At 44.0% G+C, this 24231-nt stretch overlaps 1 protein-coding gene across 1 annotated transcript in view; it reads right to left on the reverse strand.

Annotated features, from left to right (window-relative positions):
- Window positions 1-22982, reverse strand: part of ANTXRL (ANTXR like) — a 63166-nt gene extending 40184 nt beyond the window's left edge. Inside the window, exons 1-9 of the mRNA XM_054206651.1 lie at window positions 22282-22982; window positions 10189-10260; window positions 9983-10054; window positions 7764-7845; window positions 7627-7660; window positions 5684-5763; window positions 5508-5576; window positions 5225-5305; window positions 5062-5122 (exon numbers count right to left, since the gene is read on the reverse strand). Of these exons, the coding sequence (XP_054062626.1) occupies window positions 5062-5122; window positions 5225-5305; window positions 5508-5576; window positions 5684-5763; window positions 7627-7660; window positions 7764-7845; window positions 9983-10054; window positions 10189-10260; window positions 22282-22442 (712 nt within the window). The 5' untranslated portion in view covers window positions 22443-22982. The remainder of the gene's footprint in view (window positions 1-5061; window positions 5123-5224; window positions 5306-5507; window positions 5577-5683; window positions 5764-7626; window positions 7661-7763; window positions 7846-9982; window positions 10055-10188; window positions 10261-22281) is intronic.
- Between the last annotated feature and the right edge of the window lie 1249 nt (window positions 22983-24231).

The following is a 24231-nucleotide window of genomic DNA, read 5'->3' on the forward strand; positions in this document are numbered from 1 at the left end:
GCCACACACAGAAAAATAAGAATAAACTGCATAGAAGTTCTCCACTAGCAGCAAGCAAAACCATCATGAACAAGTCCACATGCATTATCAATTACATTTTGACCAACATACTAAAAATTAGAGGAAAACAATGTTGATAGGATTGAGGGGAGCTGTACCTAACTTCTAGTGATACGAGATCTGGCTTCTGATAACATTTCATATGATGTACTGCCATGTTATTTGTATGCTTTGGAGGAAGAAGTTCTCTTTGGATAACACTACATGAGGCCCAAAAGGTGGCTGAAATACATATTCAGCTTAGTCTGCCTGCTCTTCACTATCAAGTTACTGCAAGACAAGCTCGCATGAGGATGTGGAGTGCTTCAACTTTTCCGTACAAACAGTTTGTTCTTGCCAAAAACACATTCTCACTACATTGAGGTCTAACGCAACTCTGGGTGAATTGGACAAGGGCATGCACAAGTTATGATCAAGCACTGGAAACTCACACTCTGGGTTTCCTCGTGGTAACTTCCCTTAGACCAGTGCTCTGAACTGACACAGGTTGCAAGGAACACGGGAATCAGAAGATATTTTGGGAGGGGAAAAAGAAAATATCTACTGGAGTGCATATTGAAGTGAAACACATGCTTTGGCACTTTGCTGAAAAAGACCATCAAATTTGAGACCTCACTGAGCACCATCACAAGCCAAACACACAAAGCCAGCATCACAATTTGGCCTCTTTTTTAAGGGAAGGGTTATACCTCCTGGTTCCCACTGGGGTTGGAGGGCGCTTCTTTAAAACAAAGAAAAATGGACTGTAGGGCAGATTCAGCTGCTTCTTACTCCAGTAAGAATCTGGAGTTACTCTAAGTTTGATTCATGCCTTGAGCCATTCCACAACTAACCCAGTTGATATGCTGAGAGTTATTCTTGATGAGCATCCCTTTTTTTGCCAGCAGAGCTCGGAGTCATGGTCAGCCCTGAGGGCAACGGGGCCTCTGCCCACGCGCCAGAACTACCTGCCTGGGACCATGCATTACCACAAACTTGCTTGTAGCCAGCCTACTCCACAGCGACTTGAACACCCAGCTAAGATAATTTATTTTTTCCTCTTAATTTTATATTATAAAAGCAGCTTGCTGAAATAAAATTGCACTTACTTTTTTTTTCTCCTCTCCCGAATTAATGGTCTTAAAAGGCAGCAACCACAAAGGCATAATTGATAGCTATTTCAGTGGCTTTAAAAAGATGCAGCAAGTAAGTGACTTTCAACACAAAACATCAAAGGTAAAAGCTACATCTAGAAGTTTAGTCTTGTCAAGACAGTTTACCTCTCCTGCCCTTCTTTTCACCATCACTGCCACTCTGCACAGTCAGTCATTAATAACTGACTGGGTAGTAACCTGTCCACCAACACAAGCTGACAATATAGTTTCAATACCAGACTTGCATGGAAATGTGAACAGCTGGTACTGGATTTGGTTGTTACTGTCAAGAAGCCTGCCCCTTTGGATGCTCCAGAGCATTAACATGTTCTGGATGATGGTCTGTTGAAATGGCTAATTCCATTTAATTTTGCGCTCTGGCTCTGACTGCGTCCTTTTCTTCCTTAGTTACTGTCAGATCGTAGATTGTAGCTTTTGACAAGACAGCGAAGGGAAAAAGGTCAGCACTGAAATAACCGGGCGGTGCTGGCAGCGAGATGGTAGGTTGAAGCTGGTGTGCGCTGGCTGCGCTGTCGGCTTCGCTTCTGTGACTCTGATGAGAAGCTGACGGCTTGCATCCACACCTGGTAGTTGATGTGGCCAGTAGGATGCCACATCCAACAAAACCTTTCAATCACATCCATGTACCGTAAGCATAATCAAAGCAATGATGCTGTCAAACAGGATATGAGGCACCTCCAATTCTACACTGATAGCCTGTTTACAGGCTGCATGTCTTGGTCACTTTAAATTAGAGGGAACAGGAAGGACCCAACTATATTGCTGCACATTTGGGACGATGAATTTGCAGGGTCAAAAAGCATTAAGCATCAGATAGCTGTCACAACATGACGAGATCAATTTGTAAATGGACTTGCCAGACAGCTTCGTCACAGAGAGCCAGAGCCCCAACTGGAATCGTCACCATGTGGAAATTGTTTCATCAGCATTTTACTAAAGTTCTGGCAAGTCAAAAATGAAGCCAAGATTACCTATAACCACCAGCACAGTGGTAATTATGAGCTGCAAGAACAGTTACAAGGAGTGGGTCAGTCTGCTTTAAGCCCTGATCACAACTGGCTTCCACAGAGCAACAAAAGCCCTCATGATCTCATACCAGATTCCAAAAACTAGTAATACTGATGGATAAAAGCCAAACTGATTATCACTTCCTCACTCAGATAAGTTTTATACAAAAATCATGGACAGAGCCACATTTCAAGGCTGTAAACAAGCAAGCTTCTTTGCTGGAGAATGTGATAACACATTGCACTCTTTAAAAATGTCTACTATTTTTCAACTAAAATTTTGAAATGCAAGTTTCAATTATATGGGTTTTTTTTTAAATAAAATTACTGTCTTGGAAAAAAAAGGGTAAGGAATGGTGCATTTCTAGGAAATCTTATGCTCTAGTTTTCAGCCAGTTCTAAGTGCAGGTGTATAAATATTTTTATATAGGATTCAATGGCTATATATCTTACCTGTACATTATCAGTAAACTATCTTAGCAATTACCTAAATTTGAAATGCATTAGAATTTTGAAATTACTTCATAGGCTTCAGTACTTTTCGCATTAAAGTCAAATAAAGTACATTGAAAAATAAATTACATTACATATATAGTAGAACTATATTGGACTGTCCAGTGAACTGGATTCAGGATCTGGATGCATACCATGAAAAGAGTTGTTCAATCTCAGGAGATTCCCTCCAGGAGACAGTGGTGCACAAAGCTATAAAGATGAACCTTTGGCTATGTTGAATATGGGATAACATGGGATATGAATAAATGGGATAACGAAGGATAGATAATAAAGCCAAGCACAAGTGTAAATATTTGCAGCCTCACAATATAAAAATCTCTTCCAGGAGTTCATTTCAGATAAGCCTTGCAGGACTAGACTCATAATAAGAGCTATTTCAGGCCTGATTCTTCGTGCTAAAGACCATTTAACCCACAAGAACAGTATGCACCATTCGGAGCTGCAGTTTTGGCTTCCTCCTATTGTCAAGCTCCCTGCTGCTATAAGTAAAGTTTCAAGCATGCAAGATCCAAGTCTTCATGCCCTGGTGATTCAGCACCATGCTTCACCACGCGCCAGCCTTTGCCGGACGGCTTTGAAAACAGGGACAGAGCAAACCTCAGAATTTAAGTGAAACAAGTGCTGGTATTTTGCTGAATCAGCAGCAATACACACAGAAAATGGTCCTGACTGATTTATATTGGTCTGATTCAAAAGCCACAAAGACACTGAAAAATTTTTACAGATGCAAGTAATACAACATTTTTTTTTTATTTTTTATTTTTAATCACAGTTGTGATAAACTAGTTACCTAGCAAACTTGGCAAAAAAATGAAGTGGTTTGAATGCATGAACCGGAAATCAAACTGATTCCTTTCGAAAAAGAGAAATTCTACTTTTTTATGAAACAAATATTTTTTAAAAGCAAATCTTCTCTTGAAAATTTATTTGCTCAAATACTTTAGAAAAATATTTTCAAATTTCCATTCGAAAAAATGGTTTCAAATTCAACTTTCCAGTATTCTTAACATTGTTCCAAAAAATTACAAGAATACTACTGAAATCCCTCCTATTGGAACACTCACATTTTCATGTAGCTAACTGCAATTTTTGGTGAACAGGAAAGCTTGCAATAAACTGGTGTACAAAAAACTGCCTGATATACAATAAGCAAGCAAAAAAAGAAAGACTTTATCAGTATAAAATAAAAAAAAAAAAGCTTTGAAATGTCAAAGCTTTAAATTATTTTTTTATCAACTCCACAAGGAGATTTTTAAAAGCAAAATCATTCAGTTTTTAATTTTTTCCACAGACAATATTTTATCACAAACGCCTAGTCCACAATTGTACATTTAGATATAGTTCAAAAGATACAAGGATATTTCATTTTAAATTGAAATACTCAGGGCAAGATCATGTTGTGATCAACATGTGGAAATGAAGAGTGAACAATTTCTCTTCTCTGTGATATTTATTAGATTTTTCCTGAGTTTCCTATTTTTATCTGTTTTTGAGGTCAGCTTTCATGCATCATCGCTATTTTATTTTTATGTGCTCATTTTTACGGTGTATAAGGAAATGAACACAAGACAGTAAACATTGGATCTAAACAACCATGCTGTAAACTGTACCTTCCAGCAAACTTATGGTGTCACTCTTACTCTGCTGCAATAGCCTCTTAAGTAGACAGAAACACAGCAAGTGAATTGCTAATGTAAACCAGAACAAATCCAAGTTAAACATACTAGACATGAAAGGCATGAAATTACCAACAGCTCCTCTGGGGATTCTTCACGTTTACCATATACACTAATGGCTCTTTCATTGTGAATAAGTAAAACATTAGTACTTTGGAAAACACACCTTGTAAGAAAAGGTACCTTGGCCTATGCAATTAATTATATCTGGTTCAATAAACCTGAGATTTCTGTGAATGTTTTGCAAAATCTTCTTCTAACTGCTCACGAGTCCTAGCAGATCCCAGGAATGCAGTCTTTCCAGAAATTTGTGAGACATCATCTCTAGACTCTATAGCACCTCTGGCAGTCTGGCTTTACATCACTTATGTCTCCTCCTTCTCTCAGATAATTTAAAAAGCAGTATCCCCAATTCCCTTAGTGCTACCTCAGTCAACTCTCCAAGCTGTCATTCAGCCACAGAAGCTACGTGTTTATCAGCACAATTTTTTTCCTCAAGTGAGAAGGAACACACAGGGCTTTAGCCACAGCCCGAGGGGATGCTCTAACACATCCACGGGCTTCAGCTCCAATACCACATTAGGTAGCTACTGACATTTCATCATTGTCATTCATTTGCCTTATCACATTGTTCTTGTGGAAACTTACCTCCTGCACAAACACTCGATGGTTCAGCCGCTAGGATCTCGATGCAAGATTTCTTGAGAATCTAAAAGATTTAGATAATAGCATTTTTGGCAATTATTTTTATCTATGCTTTATTAATACAGGAAAGGGTGTCCTTTTCTGGGTTTCAGACTACCCAACTTACTGAATCAATGGTTCCTCTCAGGGCATAAAAGCCTCCCGTAACTGGAAAAACATGATCGATGCTGTCAGCAATTGTTGACAGCTGCAAAGAAAGACAATCATAAATCATGAGGAAAACAAAATTACAGTGAACAAAACTGGGCCCTTTCATACTTGCTAAAAGACATCATACTGACACAAAATGATTTATGCCTCAAGTAATTAAATAAATGCCTTCATCTGATGCTGTTACTTGTGCACAGTATAACAGAAAAACAAAACAAGAAGAAAGAAAGCAAAGTTACCTGAGTTTCATTGAAATCTTTCACTCCAACACAATAAACAATAGCTCCAAAGCTTCTGGCTCTGTTGGCCTAAAAAAAATTGCCATTAAGTGCAAAGCCATATAATCAGTGGAGCCAGCAACAAATGCCTATAGGTTTGACATAAGCTAGTTTGGATAAACGTGAAGGTGACTTACTTCTTGTTCTGCATAATAAAACTGAACATCTTGCAGTTCTCCATCCGTCAGAGCAATAATCACACTAGCGGTCCGAACTCCTACATGGAGGACAGTTAACAGATTGCATACGTATAACACGGGACTCAGCAATGAAAAAAGTCTGAAGTGAGGCATTGCTTTTGGCTGACAAATAAATGCAAAACCGTAAAGCCAGACTCAGCCTGATTTGTACAGACTTTATTGGAGATATAGCATCCGAAGATCAGATGCATAATAGCATGCAGTAAGCCAAAACCTATGCAAGGTCCACACACAAACTTCTCTGTTCTGAGTATAATACAGCACCCATCAGATTACACCCCTTCATGTGGAGAAGTGGCAAAATGGATCTGCAGAGAGGGAGAGGTTTCCTCTCTTCTCTTGACAAACATGTCTCTACACGAACCTTGTCCAGAGACTGCAGTAGGAGATACCTCTGCAAGAGGAGCTTTCCTGCCATCCTACCTTGCCCTCCACTAGACTTTCAAGGTGCAACCCCATTGAACACGGCATGAAGAGTGCTTCTATAGTGGGGTTCAGCCCTACACTTCTTGAGCAACAAGAGCTGTCAGTGAAGTTCACAGGAATTCTGAGTGTGTGAAAACCTTAAGATCAGGTCCATTGAAGAAAATTCATGTCTCGTGATAAGACATTTCATATCCCACCTAAGCTTAAGTGAAAACCTTGCATAGATTTTGGATAGCTATGTATGTAATGCAATATAGAATACAATACTACATAGAAAAAGGCAACACATTAACAAAATAAAACCAAATTAATATGCAAACCGTGGCTCAATCAACTATTGTGCTTCAATAGTTCTTAAGCAAAGTAACTAATACACATACATGTTACTTTCAGGGAAGTATTTGTTATTTTTTCAAAATAATCTGTTACAATTTCAAGTGTCTTTCCCCATACTGTCTGAAATAAAAGACTGATTAGTTCTGACAGGTTTCTTATGCCATGCAGTCCTTCCCATGTCATGTCAGACACGGACATAAATCTTAAAAAAATGACCTGCAACGTGTGGGGAAAATTTCTGCGCAGCATGATGGAAAAAGGCTGAAAATGTTGAGATTTTGTTTTCTTTTGAACACTTGTTTCTTCTCTGATATTTTAGCTTATAAATCCAGATTTCATCTACTCCTAATTAAATTCCAGAATAGTTCATTAGTTCTTAGTGATATGTTATGAAGAGGAAAAATAGGTTTCAGTTGGACTCCTCAGGACTCTTGATTCCACTGGCAGAAGTGCCTGAGAAGCCATGTAGAATCGCTGCCGAAGACTCTACATTCACAGCCTATTTCATTGAAAAGGCACTGACCCATTTCTCCATCTTCCAAAGAGACCACCAGCCCGCTAATGAGAACAACCTCACACCGGGGTACAAACCAGGCAAGAAGTGTTCAGTTTAACTAATTAGGCCTTCTTTTGGCACAGACAGAAAACACAAATACATTTCCCTCTCAAAATTTAGTGAAAATTTACATGTTAGGAACTCACAATCTGATCCCAAATAATTCATACTGATACAAAAATCTCAGCGGATTGCATTCATACATACACTAATGAGGATGAGGACTTGGGCGCACAAGGCAGAGTGCATCAGGACAGAAGGGTGCAAGAAAATCTGGGTTTTCCTGTCCCCTGGGTGCAGGACAGGCAGTTCTGGCTGTAATGCTTTGGTCTTTATTCTGGACTGGGTCAGATCTGTGATCATACTGGTCTCCTCTGGTCTTAATAAACCATGAATCACGCATTTAAAAGTAGGGCTGTAGTCAAAATGGAATGTAGTGATTGTGTAACACCAATTCCTTCTCCAACACTTCTTTCAGCGGGTTTACTGCAGGTCATATAAAGAACTATCATCCCTGTCTTTTTAATGCAGATATATAACGTGAGCAATATACAACACATACCTCCATAGGTTTCGTGGTAAATCTGCTCATTTGCCTGCAATGAAGTGTAAAACATTGTTAGCTCATAAGTACAGTGGCAGCAAGCAAAGTAAAGTTTATATGTATAAATCAAAGGAAGGAGGCACTGCGATATGTACCCTTTTAAATCCTTCATGCATGAATGTGTCTCCTCCAGGCACTTCATACTGAAGAATGTCGAGCCCTCGTCTTATGGCTTCCCTTTGGATAATAAATAAATAAATAAACAAACAGATAAAATTTTAATAAAAGTTCTTTTTTTTTGAGATATTCCTGTATCACAGCTAGATTATGCACCCTGTCAATACTTTGCACAGTGTGCATACATAGCAGCTAAAACACTGGTAAAACCAAGGTTTCTCAAAATCCACAATTTTTCAGCCACACACCTATGGGAGCACAAAACTGGACGTACAATGTTCGGGTTAACACATTTTAAGGGTGCAATTCTGTCCCTGCTCCCCCATTCTGGTATACTGTCAGACAGGATGAGATTGAATTAAAGCAAATGCCAGATATTAAACTCTGACAAACTGCAGATGGGATGAGAATTTAAAAGCTTATAACCCTGTCACAAAAATGGGACAAATAAAAACTCTGCATTTAATCAATCATCAGGACAGTTGGGATTAGGACTTTTCCATTATAAAGACAGAGGCCAAAGATAAGAGAACAGGATAGGAATGATGAGAATTTCCTATCCAAGACCAGGGACTGATCAACCTTCCTGGGGCACAGATTGTTCCCTGGTAAGAGCAAGGTGACTTTGACACCATGACTCCTGTTGCATAGCCTCTTACCCCACGAATACCTGTTAAGCAAGAGGATAGCTCAGGGAAATTAATAATTGACCACTGAAAGACCTTGATCCTTAGCAAAGTTTTCATTATATTAATGGAACACAAATAAGGCAAATAAGGCATAAATATTCAACAGGCAAGATGCAGGCACTCCAAACATCAGCTCCAGGTGCTATGGGACATTCTTTTTTTAAAAAAGACAGTGAATGCCTCTCTAAACTCAGTTTCACAGCTGGGCATTTCAGGCAGCACAACCCCAATTACCAGAGGAGTCTATGTGGGATCAAGGTAAAATCAGGAGCTGGGATTGGGCATGTTCTTAGGGTAAAAAGCACATTTTTACCCTTTCAAAACATAAAACGAGCTGAAAAGACATACATGGTAAATCACACAGAGAACAGGAGTTGAAGAAAGAGAACATTCTAATACCATGTTCAACGTATTGCCACAGGGTTCCTGTCTACTTTCCACCTTGCAAAGAGCAAATCCACTTGGGAGAAGTACGCAAGTTTGAGCTCTCTCACCAAGGTACAACACCTGAGCCAATACTCAGTGGAGCCAGCAGAAATATAAGACTCCAGCAGGGTTTCTGGCTTTTGGATGAGGCCCTGGAGTACAAAATGTGTGTGCGTTTCTTTCAAGACTGCTCCAGTGCCCCCTTTATTTGTAGAGTGCACCATACTACTGAGGCCCTCTCACACGGACAGAAGCAGCAGCAAAAGCAGGGGCATTAAGTTGAAATGAAAGAAAATGCTTAGAAACACATCCATGACATGGATTTCTATGTGAGACAAGTTAAATCCACAATTATTCAGATTTGTTGTTTTGGGGTTTTTTTGGGGGTGGCTTTGTTTTTTTGGTGTGGTTTTAGGTTTTTTTGATGCTGGTGGTTGTTTTGGGGTTTTTGTTTGGTTTTTGGTTTGTTTTTTTAAAAAAAGAGGATTTAGTCGTGAAGGTGGCAACAACAATTTTGCTCTAGCCTCAGGCTCTCTTTTTCTCAAGAAACCATTGCTTAGCTTTGCAAACCACCTCAGGCATGGGTGCTGTCTGAAGGTAGCCCAGGAGAGCTGTGCAACAGCCTGGCAAGGTAGTGCTCCAGCACCGGGTACAACCTGGGTACAGTTGCTGGCATAAAGTTCAAGGCTTTGGGTCACTTCGAAGTGCATTGTGGGACTTCATACAGTCTTTTGCTCATCAGCTCAGGGTCTGAGATCTCTTACACAGAACTGCCCTTATTTGGGTAGTTGGGGATAGTGAGGATGTATACAAATCCCCGACTGGAAACACAGTTCGTCTGTGAAATACTGTGGTAAAGAACAGCCTAGAGCTGCCCTTCTCTTGTATGGCTGGAAACAAAATGGTAATGGGAAACCCAAAGGCCTTCTAAGCCCTCTTTCAGTTGGGAACAGTGGAAAGTATTTCAGTTGGTGCCATACCAAGGACCAAAACAGACCTCCAAATTCTGGGTTTGGGACCAGTTGCTGCTTGAAAGCGGGGATGGAGGGTAGTTCTGGATGAAAGCTGTGGGGAGTACTTGCCTGTTTTCGGTTAGTTTCATGACTGTAGTGCCTCGTGAAGAAAAAACGATGAAAGACATCCGCAACATTGGACTGAAACAGAAGAACAAGCCAGATCCATGTCACATACACATATTATTTGGTCAGATTTTCATTTGTTAAGAAGCAGTGAATGAAAAAATAAATTATATATATAGCAAATTAAAATATAAGCTTACGAAAACTACCTTATGAACTTCTCAGCTAGGCTTTCCACAAAAGAGTAAATCTCAGTCCAATGGTTTCTCACACTTCCAGACCTGCATACAAAACATAATTGATTACATTCATCTTATTTCACAGCAAAATTCCTTGTTCCACTCGGAATTTTAAGCGTGGGCTACTCCAAAGGTAGTTAGGGACACAAATTACATAGAGATCTATGGAGACAAGGCAGCTAACCCTGTTGAGGCTTCTACAGCAGTTGTGTTGGAAGCTGTAACAGGAACCACCATGACAAATACCACTGACTCAAAGAGAAGTAGAAATAAGTCTGAAATGGTTTACCATACAATTTTGAAACAAGTTCAGTAAGTCTTCCATCTGTTTTTGTTCCTCTTATAACGTAAAATATAAATATTTTCTTCTAGTTTAATTAATTTTATGTGACTTCCCAAAATCATCTGCTAGCAGATTATTTACTTTTCCTAGAGCACAGCTCTACCCTTGCAGCCACACAGAGAGTCTTGACTGATCTTCTATTCTTTCAGAATGTGTGGGAGAACGTTTGCATGAATTACTGTTTGTTTCAAAAGAGAAAGCTTTTGAAGTAATTCAGAAGGGAAAGGCAGTACTCGTAGCTAATTCGCTGGACTAGCATTCTGGACAGCCAGTCCCTGGCTCCATTATGGATTTCTTCTGAAAACTTGGGCAACTTAGTTGCATGCACAAACTTACACACTCATGCTGCCATTCCCAATATATAAAACTGCATTACTGACACTCCCTGGCTTTTTTCTGCTTAGCCTTACATTCTCAGAGACCCCCACAGTCTGGTGGGACTCAGACTTCAAACAGAGCCTTGCATGCAGCAACTCTACAATAAATGATAGGTCATTTCTACCGCGTGGATCTATGCCATACACTTTCAAGCCATTAAAAAGGCTACAAAGCATGAGAAGTCAATGATTTTAAAAACCCTCCATAGGACTGTGGTGTTTATGAAAAGAACAGCTTGTTTGCTTTCTTTGCCGGGCAAACTCATATGTCAGGTGTCTTATGCAGAAAGATAAATAAAACAACAGCACATACAGAAGGATCACAGGGGACTAGACGCGTAGCTAAAAAATTTCTGAAGTTTAACTACTGTAAAGCAGTAGGTTTCCTCTAACTGCTGTTAGACATTTTTCTGTGTAAATGTATAAAAAAAGTGGGAAAATGATCCTTTATTACAATTCTCAGTTCTGCTATGGGCTTTCCAAGTGACACTATGCCAGTGACTCCTGTCCCTGTACATCAGGTACAGACCAGCATACAGAAGCCAACCTGTGCCATATACTATGGCACTGCCTGTCCTACAACAGTGCTGATGAGTGGACAACAAGAGCAAAGATAAAAGGACAAGGACCGAAAGGAGACCCCTGAAGTACATCAGCTAGAATAAGCTTGCTTGTATAGCCCTGTGCTTTCATGCTGCTCTTCTGGAGAGCTCACAATTCATTTACAGAATAAACTGGTTATCAAAGAATGAAGAAATTGCCAGGCACTGAGGGAGAGCAACAAAGCACTAGGAACTTCTCAAACCAAGGGTCTGGATCCTCTGCAGTCTCCGATTTATGTGTGCTACACAATGACATGTTTATATATTTGTGAGCAGCACCAATGAAACGTGCTGGCACTACTACTAAATGAGCCCTTTTCTCATCATTAAAAAATAATCCATACCAATGTGAGTTACATACTTTAAAGACTGCTTTTCCAAAAGAGATCTGAGGCAATCCAACACCTATCATTCTCCAGGATTTTTCTGAAAGTGTCAGGCTAAATCTCTAAACATGACGAACTCAAAGAGATTTTCCTTGAAGCTATGCAAGATGCATTTACAGCTCCCAAATTTTTATTTCTTTATTTATTAATTCTTCCCCCCCTGGAGTTGACACTTTCAGTTTCATTCTGAGCTTGCCATCCCACTTAAAACCAATTCTTGCAATTTCCAGTGGAGTCACTTCCCTACATAGAATTGCCACAGTTTCTTACTTGGGAAAGAATGACCTATTTTGGATGAAGTATCAAATTTCTACTGCCAGCTGCAGAGGCACTGATGCAATCCAAAAGAGAAATTTTCTTTAAAACAGCAAACCCGATCATTTCCAGCACCTTTTTAGGACTGTCGGAATTACTTCCCCCCCTTTTTTTAAAAAAGCCTATCCTTCAGGCAAAGAATAGCTTGGCAAAACAGCCTAGACATCAAAAATTTAAGAAAACCATGAGCCACTAATGGTGAAAATGCACAGATAACTTTAATACTATGTATTTCCACATACAGTGACTACAATGAAACACTCCTTTTGGGAAATGGAGCAACCAGTGAAACTAAGAGTAACTAGAACTGACTGTAAAAAGCTAGGGAGGTCTCCCTCATTGGCGAGTCCTCACAGGAAGCATACTGAGGTCTTGGAGTGCCTGGTTCTACATCACTGAGCTACAACCCTGTTGAGCAGAGGTTCTGCAGCATGGCAGAGGGTCTCCTTCTCCCCTAGGAGGAATTATGCACCCATATGTTGCTTATCAGCTGGGAAGTGTCAAAGCCAGACAGAAATACTAGCAAGAAAATTTCACTGCTTCAAAATCTCAAATAAAGAGTACCAGTGAAGTGGTCAGCAGTTAATCGCTTCCCTCACCACACTCCCCAAGCCCAGGTGTATCGCCTCCCTCCACAAATGATGCCCAAGTGCCACCAGTCATGTCATGAACACCAGTAGGGGTGTCCTGGCTTACAGAAGAACTGGATTTCCCCTCCCTCTCCCTCAAATTCACCTCTAAATATCCCTGTTTGTAAAGTCTTTTTATTTGCTGTTTCATATATACATATTTTCTGAAGGCTTCCGGGGTTTGTCCTGATATAGTTTCACGGGTTGCCCCAGAGGCCTGACCCTACATAACCAGCAACAGCAGCTTTCATGGCTAATTACACCAAAACTTACAACAATAAAATGTTTGCTAAACTATATACTAAGTTGCCAAATGCTGTCAAAATATTCCTCCCAACACTGACAAACAGAAGCTGCCCAGGACTATTGAAAATGCTGGTGCATTTCACTGCTTTTGGGATCTTAGCTTTCACATTGCAGAATCACTTTTGCTGGCAGCATAAACTAAATTGCTGTGCTTCATGGTTGGCTCAGACTAGGAGGTTTTTGCCTTGGTTTCCCACGGCAAGTGGGAGGCTCCAAGCATATTATAAGCTCCTTTATCACCACGGCCAATGCTTGGAAGCCATACTCATTTTTAACTCCACAGTTACTGAGCCTAGAGAAAGCACAGGGTCTTTCAGTGATGCTCTCCATCATAGGTTATTCTTGGACATCCACACTGCATGATTTTTACAGCAGTTTTGGTGCTTCTGTTATTTCCCTTAGAACCTTACAGTAACTAAATCTCCTGTTAATCAGCGTACCTGTGCTAATAGGAGCCTCAGACAAAGCTGCCATGTTGTCTCAAAGTGCCATCAGTAAATAAGCACAAGCAGATTCCTAGCGTGGCCTGTTTGGCCACCAAATAATACACTCCCGTAAGATTTCAGAGGTACTGTGAGGATTTCTGAACAATGAGGAAAGAATAATGAAGAATGGAAAAGATCAGTGCTGTGCAGAAAAAGCACTGGGTGTGGGACACACACGCATCCACCTTCACCCCCTCACTGGGGGATGCCACGGGGAAGCCATGCAGCCAGGGAATCCTATGTATCTAGCTGTGGAGGTTTGGATACACCAAGCCAGCGCTATGGCTGTCTGCAGAGAAAGACTATGTTACAGACAGACCTATCTTGTTGGCGCACGCCTTAGAGATTTCCTGCTTTCGGTCATCAGCTACCTGGTTCAACTCCTCACATCAAGCAAAACGGCCGCCGCTGCCCAGCCGAGCCCCAGGCTGCCTCCCTGCCCTCTCCCCGCTGAAGAAGCCCAGTGAGCCTGATGTTCTCCGTGAAATACCAAGCCCCACAGGCCAAAGGCCTCTGTGGATAGCGGCCCACCCCTCACAAGGGGTTCATCTGCCTGTCGGAGTCCAGCGGGACTGCGAGGTTTCAGCCCTCAGAGGCTACAGAAGTCTCATGGTGAAGGAAAATGCAAAGCAGTAAACAGCTGGGGTGGGCAGCCCGAGCGCTACACAAAGTATTTCAGGGCCTGCTTCTGCTGCTGGTTCCGCCGGGGTGAACCTGGAGCGGGTCCAGAGAAATAGTGTAATTTCCCCAGGTTTATACCCACGCAATTGGGATCAGAAGTAGGCGCAAGCAAAGTGAAAAAACCCAGAGGAGCCATTTGTTGCCAGTGCGTTCCCCCCCCCACCCCGCTCCACGAGCTCTCTTCCCATTACACACGAGACAAAGAGAAGAGTCAGCAAACCACAACATAGGAAAGAATGTGCTCCCGGCCTCATCGGGACTCGGCTCAGAGGAGCAGCTGCTGCTGCTGCTTTCCTGAATTTCACATTGCTACCGCTTGATGGGAGGGGAAAAGAGGAGGTCAGCGAGTATTTCTGGAGGTGGAAGGAAGTGATGTGAGTGCAAGGCCTGATTCTGCTCCCGATCACTTACTGTGGAGCGACTCCTTCTATATGCGTATAAAAGCGGTAAGCATGTTAGAGTCACGCCTGCCTCAATCTGAGGTATTTCACTGCTGTTTGTAAAGACAAGAGAGTGCAAGATGGGCTGGAAACCTCCTCTTCTTTCCTAACAGGCTCCCGGAGGCGGTGGAAGCTGGAGCCCAGGGAAACCAAGCAGCACAACCCTGGCATATAGGGTGCCGCACTCAGCCCAGTTACTGCAGCAGGCAAAAACCAGGTGGGTGAGCTGTAAGGTGCCATTCCTAGGGCATATGTGATTCAGTTACAGCTACAATCACTGTCAGGAGCCTGCACCGACCAACCGAGTGCGATACGCATCAGACCCGCAGCTTAGCAGTGAAAGGTAAAACCCCAGCACTACCCAAACAGTAAATATTTTTATTACCACATGTACACAGAGAGGAGGCAGCAGGACCCAAAGCCTTTCCTTCCCGCTGGAAGTAAGAAAGTGAAACCCCTTGAAGATACAGAGCTGCTCTTTGTTGTATCCCACCCCCCCCACTCCCCCGCCACGCACATTTGCCTCTGTTACAGATTAGCTGAAGGCAACAATTCTAGAGATCCTGTAGCAAAACCCAGACCCATTATTACTGATGCTGGGTTCTGTTTGAGTATGGTGTGAGGGGAGTACAACACCCATCGAGTCTGCAGGTCCCTGTAAGTCTGTATCCCCTTGAGCTAATGGTGGCCCTGTATACGGTCCATTGCTCAGAAATGTGGCACTTTGTTGTTGTTATTTGGAGAGCTCTTTGTGGCCACAACCACATTGTAGACACCAGAATTCTTGCACATGGTTAATAACTGCTCTGCAATAAAAGCAAACCCTGGGGCATCTAGTTTATTGTGGTTTCAGACACGCACGCGCATGTTCATCCAGCCCTCTGCTCCCTTCTGAGACAGCAGAGCATTCAAAGTGACAAGAATCCTCCTCTCCCAAACAATGCTTCTTGCAAGCATGGAAGGGACCCTGACTGGGTGATTCATCCAGGCAAGGAAGGACTAGTTTATATTATCTGCTCCAGAGGCAATTAGAAACACTGGCAGAGGCAGCGATTCTGAGACAGTCCTTCCTTCAGAGTACTTGTGATATTAATGGACAAGACAAGGGATGGAACGTGGAGGGGAAGATGCAGAGAAGTGACTGGAAAACAGATTTTAGGTCTAGGCCAGCACCCCAAACCCAGGACACAAAGTACTTGAATCCAGTAAGGTTTCATGACAAAAATCACTAATTTTATAGATAGCATTTTCCTCATATAAAACTACTGACAAAGTCTTCAGCAACATTACAGATTTCTGTAAGTCATGTCTCAAAACATTTCCCTTTGCTCCTACAGTAATCCGTCTAACCCACAAGTCCTGCCCACCTAGTGCTATAGCTCTTGCTATAGCTTTTGCCAATAAAAGAGCACAAAGTGAAATTCAGAAGCGATGCTCAGACTGCATCCAACCACTTCAGCTCCCCCTGTAAAGCTCCAGAGCTGCTTTGCGCAGTGTCAGAGTTGGAAGACGCCCTTTCAGCATCCCAGTCTCTTAGCAAAACTCGGGGAGCAAAGCAGGGTGCTCAGTCCCAGTCACGCTTAACAAGGCTCAAATAATAGCCAGGAGCAGGGAGATACAACTCTTGAGCTGTGAATAACTCACAAGAGTCAACTCATCTTCTCCGCATTTGAGATGAAAAGGTTCAGTCATACTACGCCTCATACAAACTCACACTTCGCACCAGCATTTGGCCTGCAAGCTCAGACAAAAGTAATGAAATTCTCAATCACTGAGCACACACAAACAAAAATCCTAGGTCAGGGGGAATCTTATGGTTTACTTCCTTGGCTCAAGCCCCAAATAAATCAGATTTAGTTACATGCATAAATAGACTGCAAATGACAAGCTGCCATGGCTTTTTCTTCCCGTTAACTGTACACGTTCTATGTCAAATAACCACTACCCGTTAGCTCTGCCCTGTGTTTTATAAAGAATTTTCTTCTTGGGGCAGAAGGAAGGAGAATTGGTTTTCCTGAACATTTTTTGCTGCCAAAAGGCAAATCTGGCAGAATAATATCAGACAAAATACAAACAAATAAAACCTGGTTCCAATAACATAGGTATGTCTGAAGCTGAGTAAAAATTTGCTTTGGAACATTCCAAGCAATTATACCTGGTTGTAAGAAAATCACAGCACTGACTGTGATATAACCACAACAAAGAAACATGCAAAGGCAAAATACCAACAGATTATGTTTTGAAAACAATAAAGAAGATTGCTTACAGGCAGCTGGAGAGCTTGAGAGGTGTCATGTAGATGATGTGGTTACATTATGAAGGGGGAAAAAAAAAAAGTCAGACAGCAAAGGAGGAAGATAGACAGACACAACCATTTTTAATATACATGCATAATAATCAATGCCATCTAAGGAACAAAGCTGATACTTTTGTTCAGACAGCAACTCCTCTCAATCTCAACAGGCAACTGACCTGCACCAGGTCCTACATCTTAAGATGAACTGAAGTCTGGCTGCAGTAGGTAGATACTCGTGCTTACAGAAAAGGGAGTTTGGCAGTGGTTTGTCAGTCAATACAAGATTTTCAAAAGCAATTAAGTTAGGTGACAGAATATGTGTTCAGGCACCTACCTTTGCCAGCAGTGTGATTTCCCACCACAACAATGTTGTTAGCCACACTCCTCCCCTCCTCACGCACTGCATAAAACCAGTGCACAAAACAGCACTGGACCGAGATAAGCAGCTTCCCTCTCCGTGCTGAGTTCCCATGGGTCCAGCTCCATCCTAACACTCTTGGGCTGGGACTATGTGGTTGCAGGAAGAGGCAGAGGGATACAGTGGGAGCCTAAGGCCAAAAATATTTGCTCTTGCTAATACTTGTAATTCACAAGCGCTAAATTCATTCAAGTCATTGGCAAGGAAATCATTGGGGGGAGTGTGGCGGGGACAAAACATGTTTACCAAACTCTCTTCTTTGTTTGCTTTAAATATGGCATGTCATGAAAGAACAAAGTATGTAGAGATCAGAATAGCAGCTCCTGAAATGCCTGCCTTTTGTTCTGATGGATTTTTGGCTTTCCTGAAGTGAATTAGGAAGTATCAACCTGTTTCCTTCCCGACACCTCCCTCTCCCACAAAACTGGCTTTTCATGGGAAGTTTGGGAGGTAGGCACAGACCCAAAAACCAAACCTGGAAGGAGATGAGATGGGGTAGCTAATTTCCCATCTAATCAGAGGTTGTGGTCTTCCCCACCAGTGACATGCACCTCTGGGGTGAGGCTTACCAAATTTAAAAAGAGAGGCAGCTGGAAAATGGATTATAAGTGAGAGGCTGGCCACATCGTACTGATGTCTTTACCAAAGTTGCTGTTGAGAGGGATGCTCTTGGGAGCACAGGAGTCAAAGCAAAACTGATGTGAAAGGAAATACTGTTGTGGGCCCAAGGAATGGGAATACCATAAAGAGGGACTACCCAGAAGTTCGAGGGGAAGATGAGGAGTAGCAAAAGGGTATTTAGGCCAGCTTCTCCCCCAAAAAGTGTTATAATCACTGCTCCAAAAATCAAGCAGGGCCTTGCTCAAGACATTTGCGCTGCCATAGAAAAAGAAAACATTTTCCCAAGGCTGTGCAGCTCATTTTTCCTCAAAATCCAAACAATTTCTTAGCAAACATCCCAGCAGGAAAAATGAGAAAATACTTTTGATTATCTCACATTCTTCCCACCCCCCATTTCCCATCATGTCTTACAGTCAAAAAATAATGAAAGAAATCTCTTCATATTTGGTAAATATAAAATACAGAAAGCTCTGCAGCTCAGATCTGTCGTGTCAAACATCACCAAGAGCAGGTATTTGTGGCAGTTATAAGTCCTTACTTTAAAAGGGTTTCTATTTGTTCCACTAATAAACAATCATAACTATGCTATCGGGCACTGTTATAATTAGAAAACACTAGAGGTCAGTCATCCTTTCTGATGTGCAAGTGCATTTCAATATGATTACAAACAACAGCTGGATGTTAGCAGCAAGGCAGGGATGAAAGGGAGTTATTTACATACTCGAGTACAAGGATGTCACTACAAGACCTGACAGTCAAGCAATCAAATCCCTAAGAGGACCTGTCCTTGGCAGCTTGGGATGGGACTGAAAGAAGTTCTTCATGCACCTGGACAACCAAAGCAAATGAAGCAACCAAAGCAAGTGAGAACTACTCGGCTATCCATTATGCCGGGCTTAAGAGCTGTGCTTGTTCAAAGGCAAACATGAGATCTTCAATATCACCTGCGACTTGATCTTACCACATGCCATCAGAGAGATGGGTGCACCAACTGCACTGCATGCTGCCTTACCTCATGCAGAGGGAGTGGCTTAGCTGCGAACAGAAAAAATTCTGCTGCTTCAGTATGATACTTCAAAGTCTTCCGCTACACCTCCAAATAAGCTCAAGCCTGCATAACTCAAAGTATTGACACACAGACAGCACAAGATTACAGGCTCTGGGCAGCTGTCTCTACAGCCAGAAAATGTCCAGTTCTCCTAGCTTCAAGAGATTTGCTCATTTAAGCACCCCCAGGGACAAGGCAGTCCTAACGTGGCCCTGGAACGGTCAGACAATCCTAAGGAGGATGGTGGCAGGTCTCCCTCCCACACACGCTGCTTTTCCTTTTCACTGTGCCAGCTTCTTGGGCATCCAAGGCTTAGTTCCACTGCTCTGATCTTGCCTATCCCATGGAGTTAACATTAAGGGCCGCAATCAACTTCAGGCAGAGAAAAACTGTAAGAAATCAGTGAGTTTCTTTTTCTAATTGGCAGCATATATATTATAACGATAACTTCACCAGCAGATGATCTTTTCCATCTGATGGTTGTTGCCTGCAGGATTAAATCCCCACAGACTTTGCCTGGCAGAATGAAAAGAAAAAAATCATGCCCCAGTAAAGTCATTGCAGTAACACACAGTGCTTAGATGCATAAGGGGAAAGGTTTGTTGTCTTCTTCCAATTTGCCTCCTACTGATGCAAGATTACATCTTTTATGGGGAAGCAAAGCAAAGCAGATTTAAAGTCATTTTGGTTCACCCAGGCTGACTTTATGTCAGAACGACAGAGCCTGTCGTTCAACTGAAGAGCAAACTACAGGGTCACAGGATTAAAGCCTGGAGTTTTCACAGAGCCAATGCTTCAATCCCATTGTTAGACAGCTAATGAAGACTGAATGCATCTAACCCCAGACAGGGGAGGCACCAATGAAGGGAGGCAAACTCCCAGGCCATGTGGGGATACTCTGTGGTGTATAGGGCTGGGTTTTTCTGGGGATTCTCTGATTAGAAATTAGAGCCAGAATTCTTCCCAGATATGTATCAGCATGGATACAATTCTAAGAAAAATGTGTCCACTGCATTTTCAGTTTTAACCACCTGCTTCTGACTGGCTTCCTGCCTTCTCCCTACCAGGAATACCCTGACCCTTCTCAACACTAATGGATTATCTAGTTCCTTACTGATGAACTGTCCCAAGATACAGAGTTTATTCACGCAGTCAATCCTCCCTGCCTCCATAAAGCTCCTTGTGCTGTGCCAGATGTCATGGGATACAGCTGGGACTAAATACACCCTCAGCCAGCATGGGACCTATGGCTCCTCAGATCTGGCACTCTAATATTACTCATACGGATTGTAATGCAATCTCATTGAGGCCAAAAGCAGCTTTGCCACCACATTGCCACAGACTTGGTAGGAGCAGGGATGGATTCTAAAACCACTCAGGGGCCCAAGTAACTTTTCTGACAGCTTTTTACCAAAGAGGAACTCTTTGTTATAACTCTTGAAAGTTAGAAAGACTCAGTTTGTGACTAAAGCCAAAGAGAATTTTCCCACTGAAACCAAAGTCCATGACTTTTACTTCAACCATAATCAGGTCTGGTCTCCAGTGGACCGCCGTACTGAGTGGTTAGCACCTGAGTCAAGATACAAGACTTGTAGCCTGCTAAAAGAAAACGTATGATTTCATGTCCACAATACTAGAGGAACTTGCTTACACAACCAACTTCCTACTGCTTGACATATCAGTAACTCTGAGCACGTCACTCTCTTCTTTGCCTCAATTTCCCCAAATCCAACATGAGCGCTAATAGCAATCGCCCCAGCAAAGTGCATTCTGATCTACAGATGAAAAGTAGCATAGAAGTGCAGCGTAGTGATTGCTATGGGTACACACTGACACTGTAAACAAGGAAGTCGCACTGCAGAAGAGAGAGACCATGTCACAGAACCCATATTGCAATCACCAACATTTACTGTTACAGGGGATTCAGTACGAGAAGTGAGCATAACAACAGTACCAGTCACTTCTTGAAAGCCTGGCAAGAATGAGTTTAAGAAGTAACACTAGCCCCCCACAGTGCTCTTCCTAGACATTAAAGTTATTTCAAGAACAAGTTCTTAGTGAAAAAATAAACAAAAACAATGACCACATGGTGTGTTAGTGCATCTTTTAGAAAGTCAGAATGCCTTTGGTCTTCAGATTCTTTTGTTCTAAAACGGCTTTGTGCTTCATGCAGGCTATGCAGGAAGCTGAATGGACTGAACAGTTCTCCTAACCGGGAAACAATACAACACAGGCTTCACACCTGGTTCCTGGGTAAGAATGACGAAGAAACGGCTTCAGTCTTTCATAACACTATGTCACATGTGTAACCCAGGATGTATTAGATAACAGAACCATCACACTGAGTATATGTGGGAGATGAACAATTTACTCCTTGAGTTTAACCCCTGGCTGTCCTACTTCACTGTCAAGCCGGAGCAGGGCACCAACAGACATTTGTGCCTTCTGAAAAACACCTGTGGGTGCACCAGTTTACCGCTCACTTTGCCAGTGCTTGCTATAACATGCTTATAAATGTGAGCTTAACCATACCCTCTGGCCATGCCTAAATTACGCTAACATAGTATGAAAGAAAAGTATTCGCCAACCTCTTTTAATAGATGTAACTCAAACACAGGTTTAGACAATTCCAAAGAAGTTGAGCAGAAACAAGTTTTATAAAACCTTACAGCAAGTCTGTAAAAAAACCAGCCACTACACACAAGCAGCCTAGTCTTAACTTTATTTAGGTCTGCACAGCCCTGGTGCTGCTAAATCCCACAAGCGACACCTCAGGCTTAGCCCGAGTCTTGACACCAAACTCCAGGAGTGCCGGGGACATTGACCAACGTCCCCTCAAATACAAAGCCCACAGCCCACGCACCTGAAGGCGACCTGATTTCCCGGGTTTGCATGTGCAACTAACCCAGGATAATGCACGGTGCTCCCACCAAATGCTCTGCTTGGGAAACGTGCAAGTTTTGGGGAGCAAAACTAAGGACCCTGCCCCACGCATCATGTTTGGCACCAGGGGAGGTGGGGGAAGGCACCCGTTGAGATGAGGGAAAACACGTCCCTGCTGCTGCAAGGAGGCACTGAAGGGTGAATAAACGTTTTTAAATGCGACTGTCACTTACTTATCCAGGACGAAGTAGAGATCAAAGGCACCGTGACAGGAGCGCTGCTCTTCTTGCTCTTCCTCCTCCTCCAGCCGGGCGCAGGAGGTTAGGCTCCCCACCGCCAGCAAGAAGCAGCACAAAAATGCTGCTTTCTCCACGCTGCTCCTGCAACTCGCCATCTTTTCCCTTACTTAATTCTTTCTCCTCCCCCAGTCTCTCTCTCTCTCGCTGCAGACCTTAAGGGCTCTTCGGAAGCACTGAGGGCAGAAGGGGGGAGGGGGAAAAAAAAAAAAGAAAGAAAAAAAAAACAAACCACCCTAACTTCAGGATCTCAGCTCAACCCTGCAGGCTCAAGGCAGCCCTACCCGCCGGGCACCGAACTGCTGGCTGAGGGCTGGGGGCTGAGCCCGGCCGGATGGTCCCCAGAGCCCTGTCCCCATGCTCCGCCGCCGCGGCGGCTGCCCCGAGCGGCTCAGCCCCGTCCCGCACAGGCAGAAGCGGCTCCTCTCGCCGGGGCCAGCGGCAGGAAGGGGCAGAGGGAGGGGAACGGGGGGGGAGGGAGACAGGATCTTATGGGGGAAAGCTGAACCGGGACTTTCCTGTTCCGGGATACCGAGGTGGGAAAGGCTGCTGCGAGCGGGGGACCGAGGTTAGGGACCGCTGCGCCCCGGCCTCGCTGCCCCCCGCGGGCACAGGGCGGGCGGGTGTCCCTCCTTCCCTCCCTCCTTTCTTCCCTCTCGGGCAGCCCGCGGGGCGCTTGGCAGCCGCGGTGGGAAAGAGAGCGCAGCCGCCCCCGCGGGCTGCTCCGGGAGCAGAGCAGCGGGGAATGGGGCAGGGGGGCCCGGCCGCGGGCAGGGGAAGCCCGGCTGCCTCCGGGGCATCGCTGCGCACCCTGTTCTGCCTCTCGGCCGCAGAGTCAGGGAGCAGCAGGGCTCCGGAGGCGACCGGGGCTGAAGGGTGATAGCCACCGAGGCGGAGAGAAGTTGCTGTGGGAGGAGGGCGTCATTGTAAAAACCTGTGACAAACCGGGGGTGGGGGGACGACGCGAGTGGGCACTTGTGAAAAATTTAATTGCAGGAGATGAGTGCGATTAAGAAGTTTATTCCCTGGGGGCGGGGGTACGGGCAGGTTTTCACGACCTCTCATGCCACAGCAAATTTTTTCTCTTCTGAGGTAAAAAAAACAAACTTAGTCGACTCACATTGGAGCCTGCACACATCCTGCAGGCAATTTGAGCAATGGTGAAATGAAATCTCTAAATGGAGGCTTTGCACAGTAACATAACCATGCCCCGCCTGATACACGCAGGTTACAGAGCACTGCCCTAAAGAGCTGACCTAGCTCATCTGGATGCTGTCTCCAAAGTTTGAATAATTGGTGGCTTCCAGCCGCTTCCCCCTCCCCCATACCCTTTGCAGCCCCTAATTAATGAAAAGAGCCACGGGGAGGGATGCGAGTAGAGTCACTTCGCGTGACAGAGTTGGGACTAGACGTTTCTCTCTCTTTCTTGGGGGGAGGCTTTTGAACGCGTGTCAAGGTCGAGGGAATCCATCCCCCGTGGGGTGCTGGCACGCTGCCCCATCGGGCAGTAGCCCCCCCAAGCACCCATCGCTTCGCTGGGGTCCTCTTCATCCGGCCAGGAGCCTTTTCGACGTGCCAACAGCTGAAAGTGACGCCTCCTTCCCGCCGACGAAGCTGGTACCCGAGGGGGCGCCGGGCCCGCGCGTGTGGGGCTCAGCCCGCTGCCCTGCGGGTGGGCTCTGGAAGGGCTGCGGCGTGTGGGGTGTTCTCCTGCAGCACCCGGCAGCTCTGTCCCGGGCCCTGCCGGCTCCGCGGGAGATGTGCGGGGTGCCCCCACGCAGCTGACGGGCCCTGTCGCTCTGCGCCCGACAAGGACACGCGCGGAGGCGGCGCGCCGACCCCCGCCGCGCTGAGCTCCTTCCCCGCCGGAGCCGGTGCCCCGCCTGC

Source organism: Rissa tridactyla, chromosome 6 (assembly GCF_028500815.1).
Source record: "Rissa tridactyla isolate bRisTri1 chromosome 6, bRisTri1.patW.cur.20221130, whole genome shotgun sequence".
Classification (NCBI taxonomy): Eukaryota; Metazoa; Chordata; class Aves; order Charadriiformes; family Laridae; genus Rissa; species Rissa tridactyla.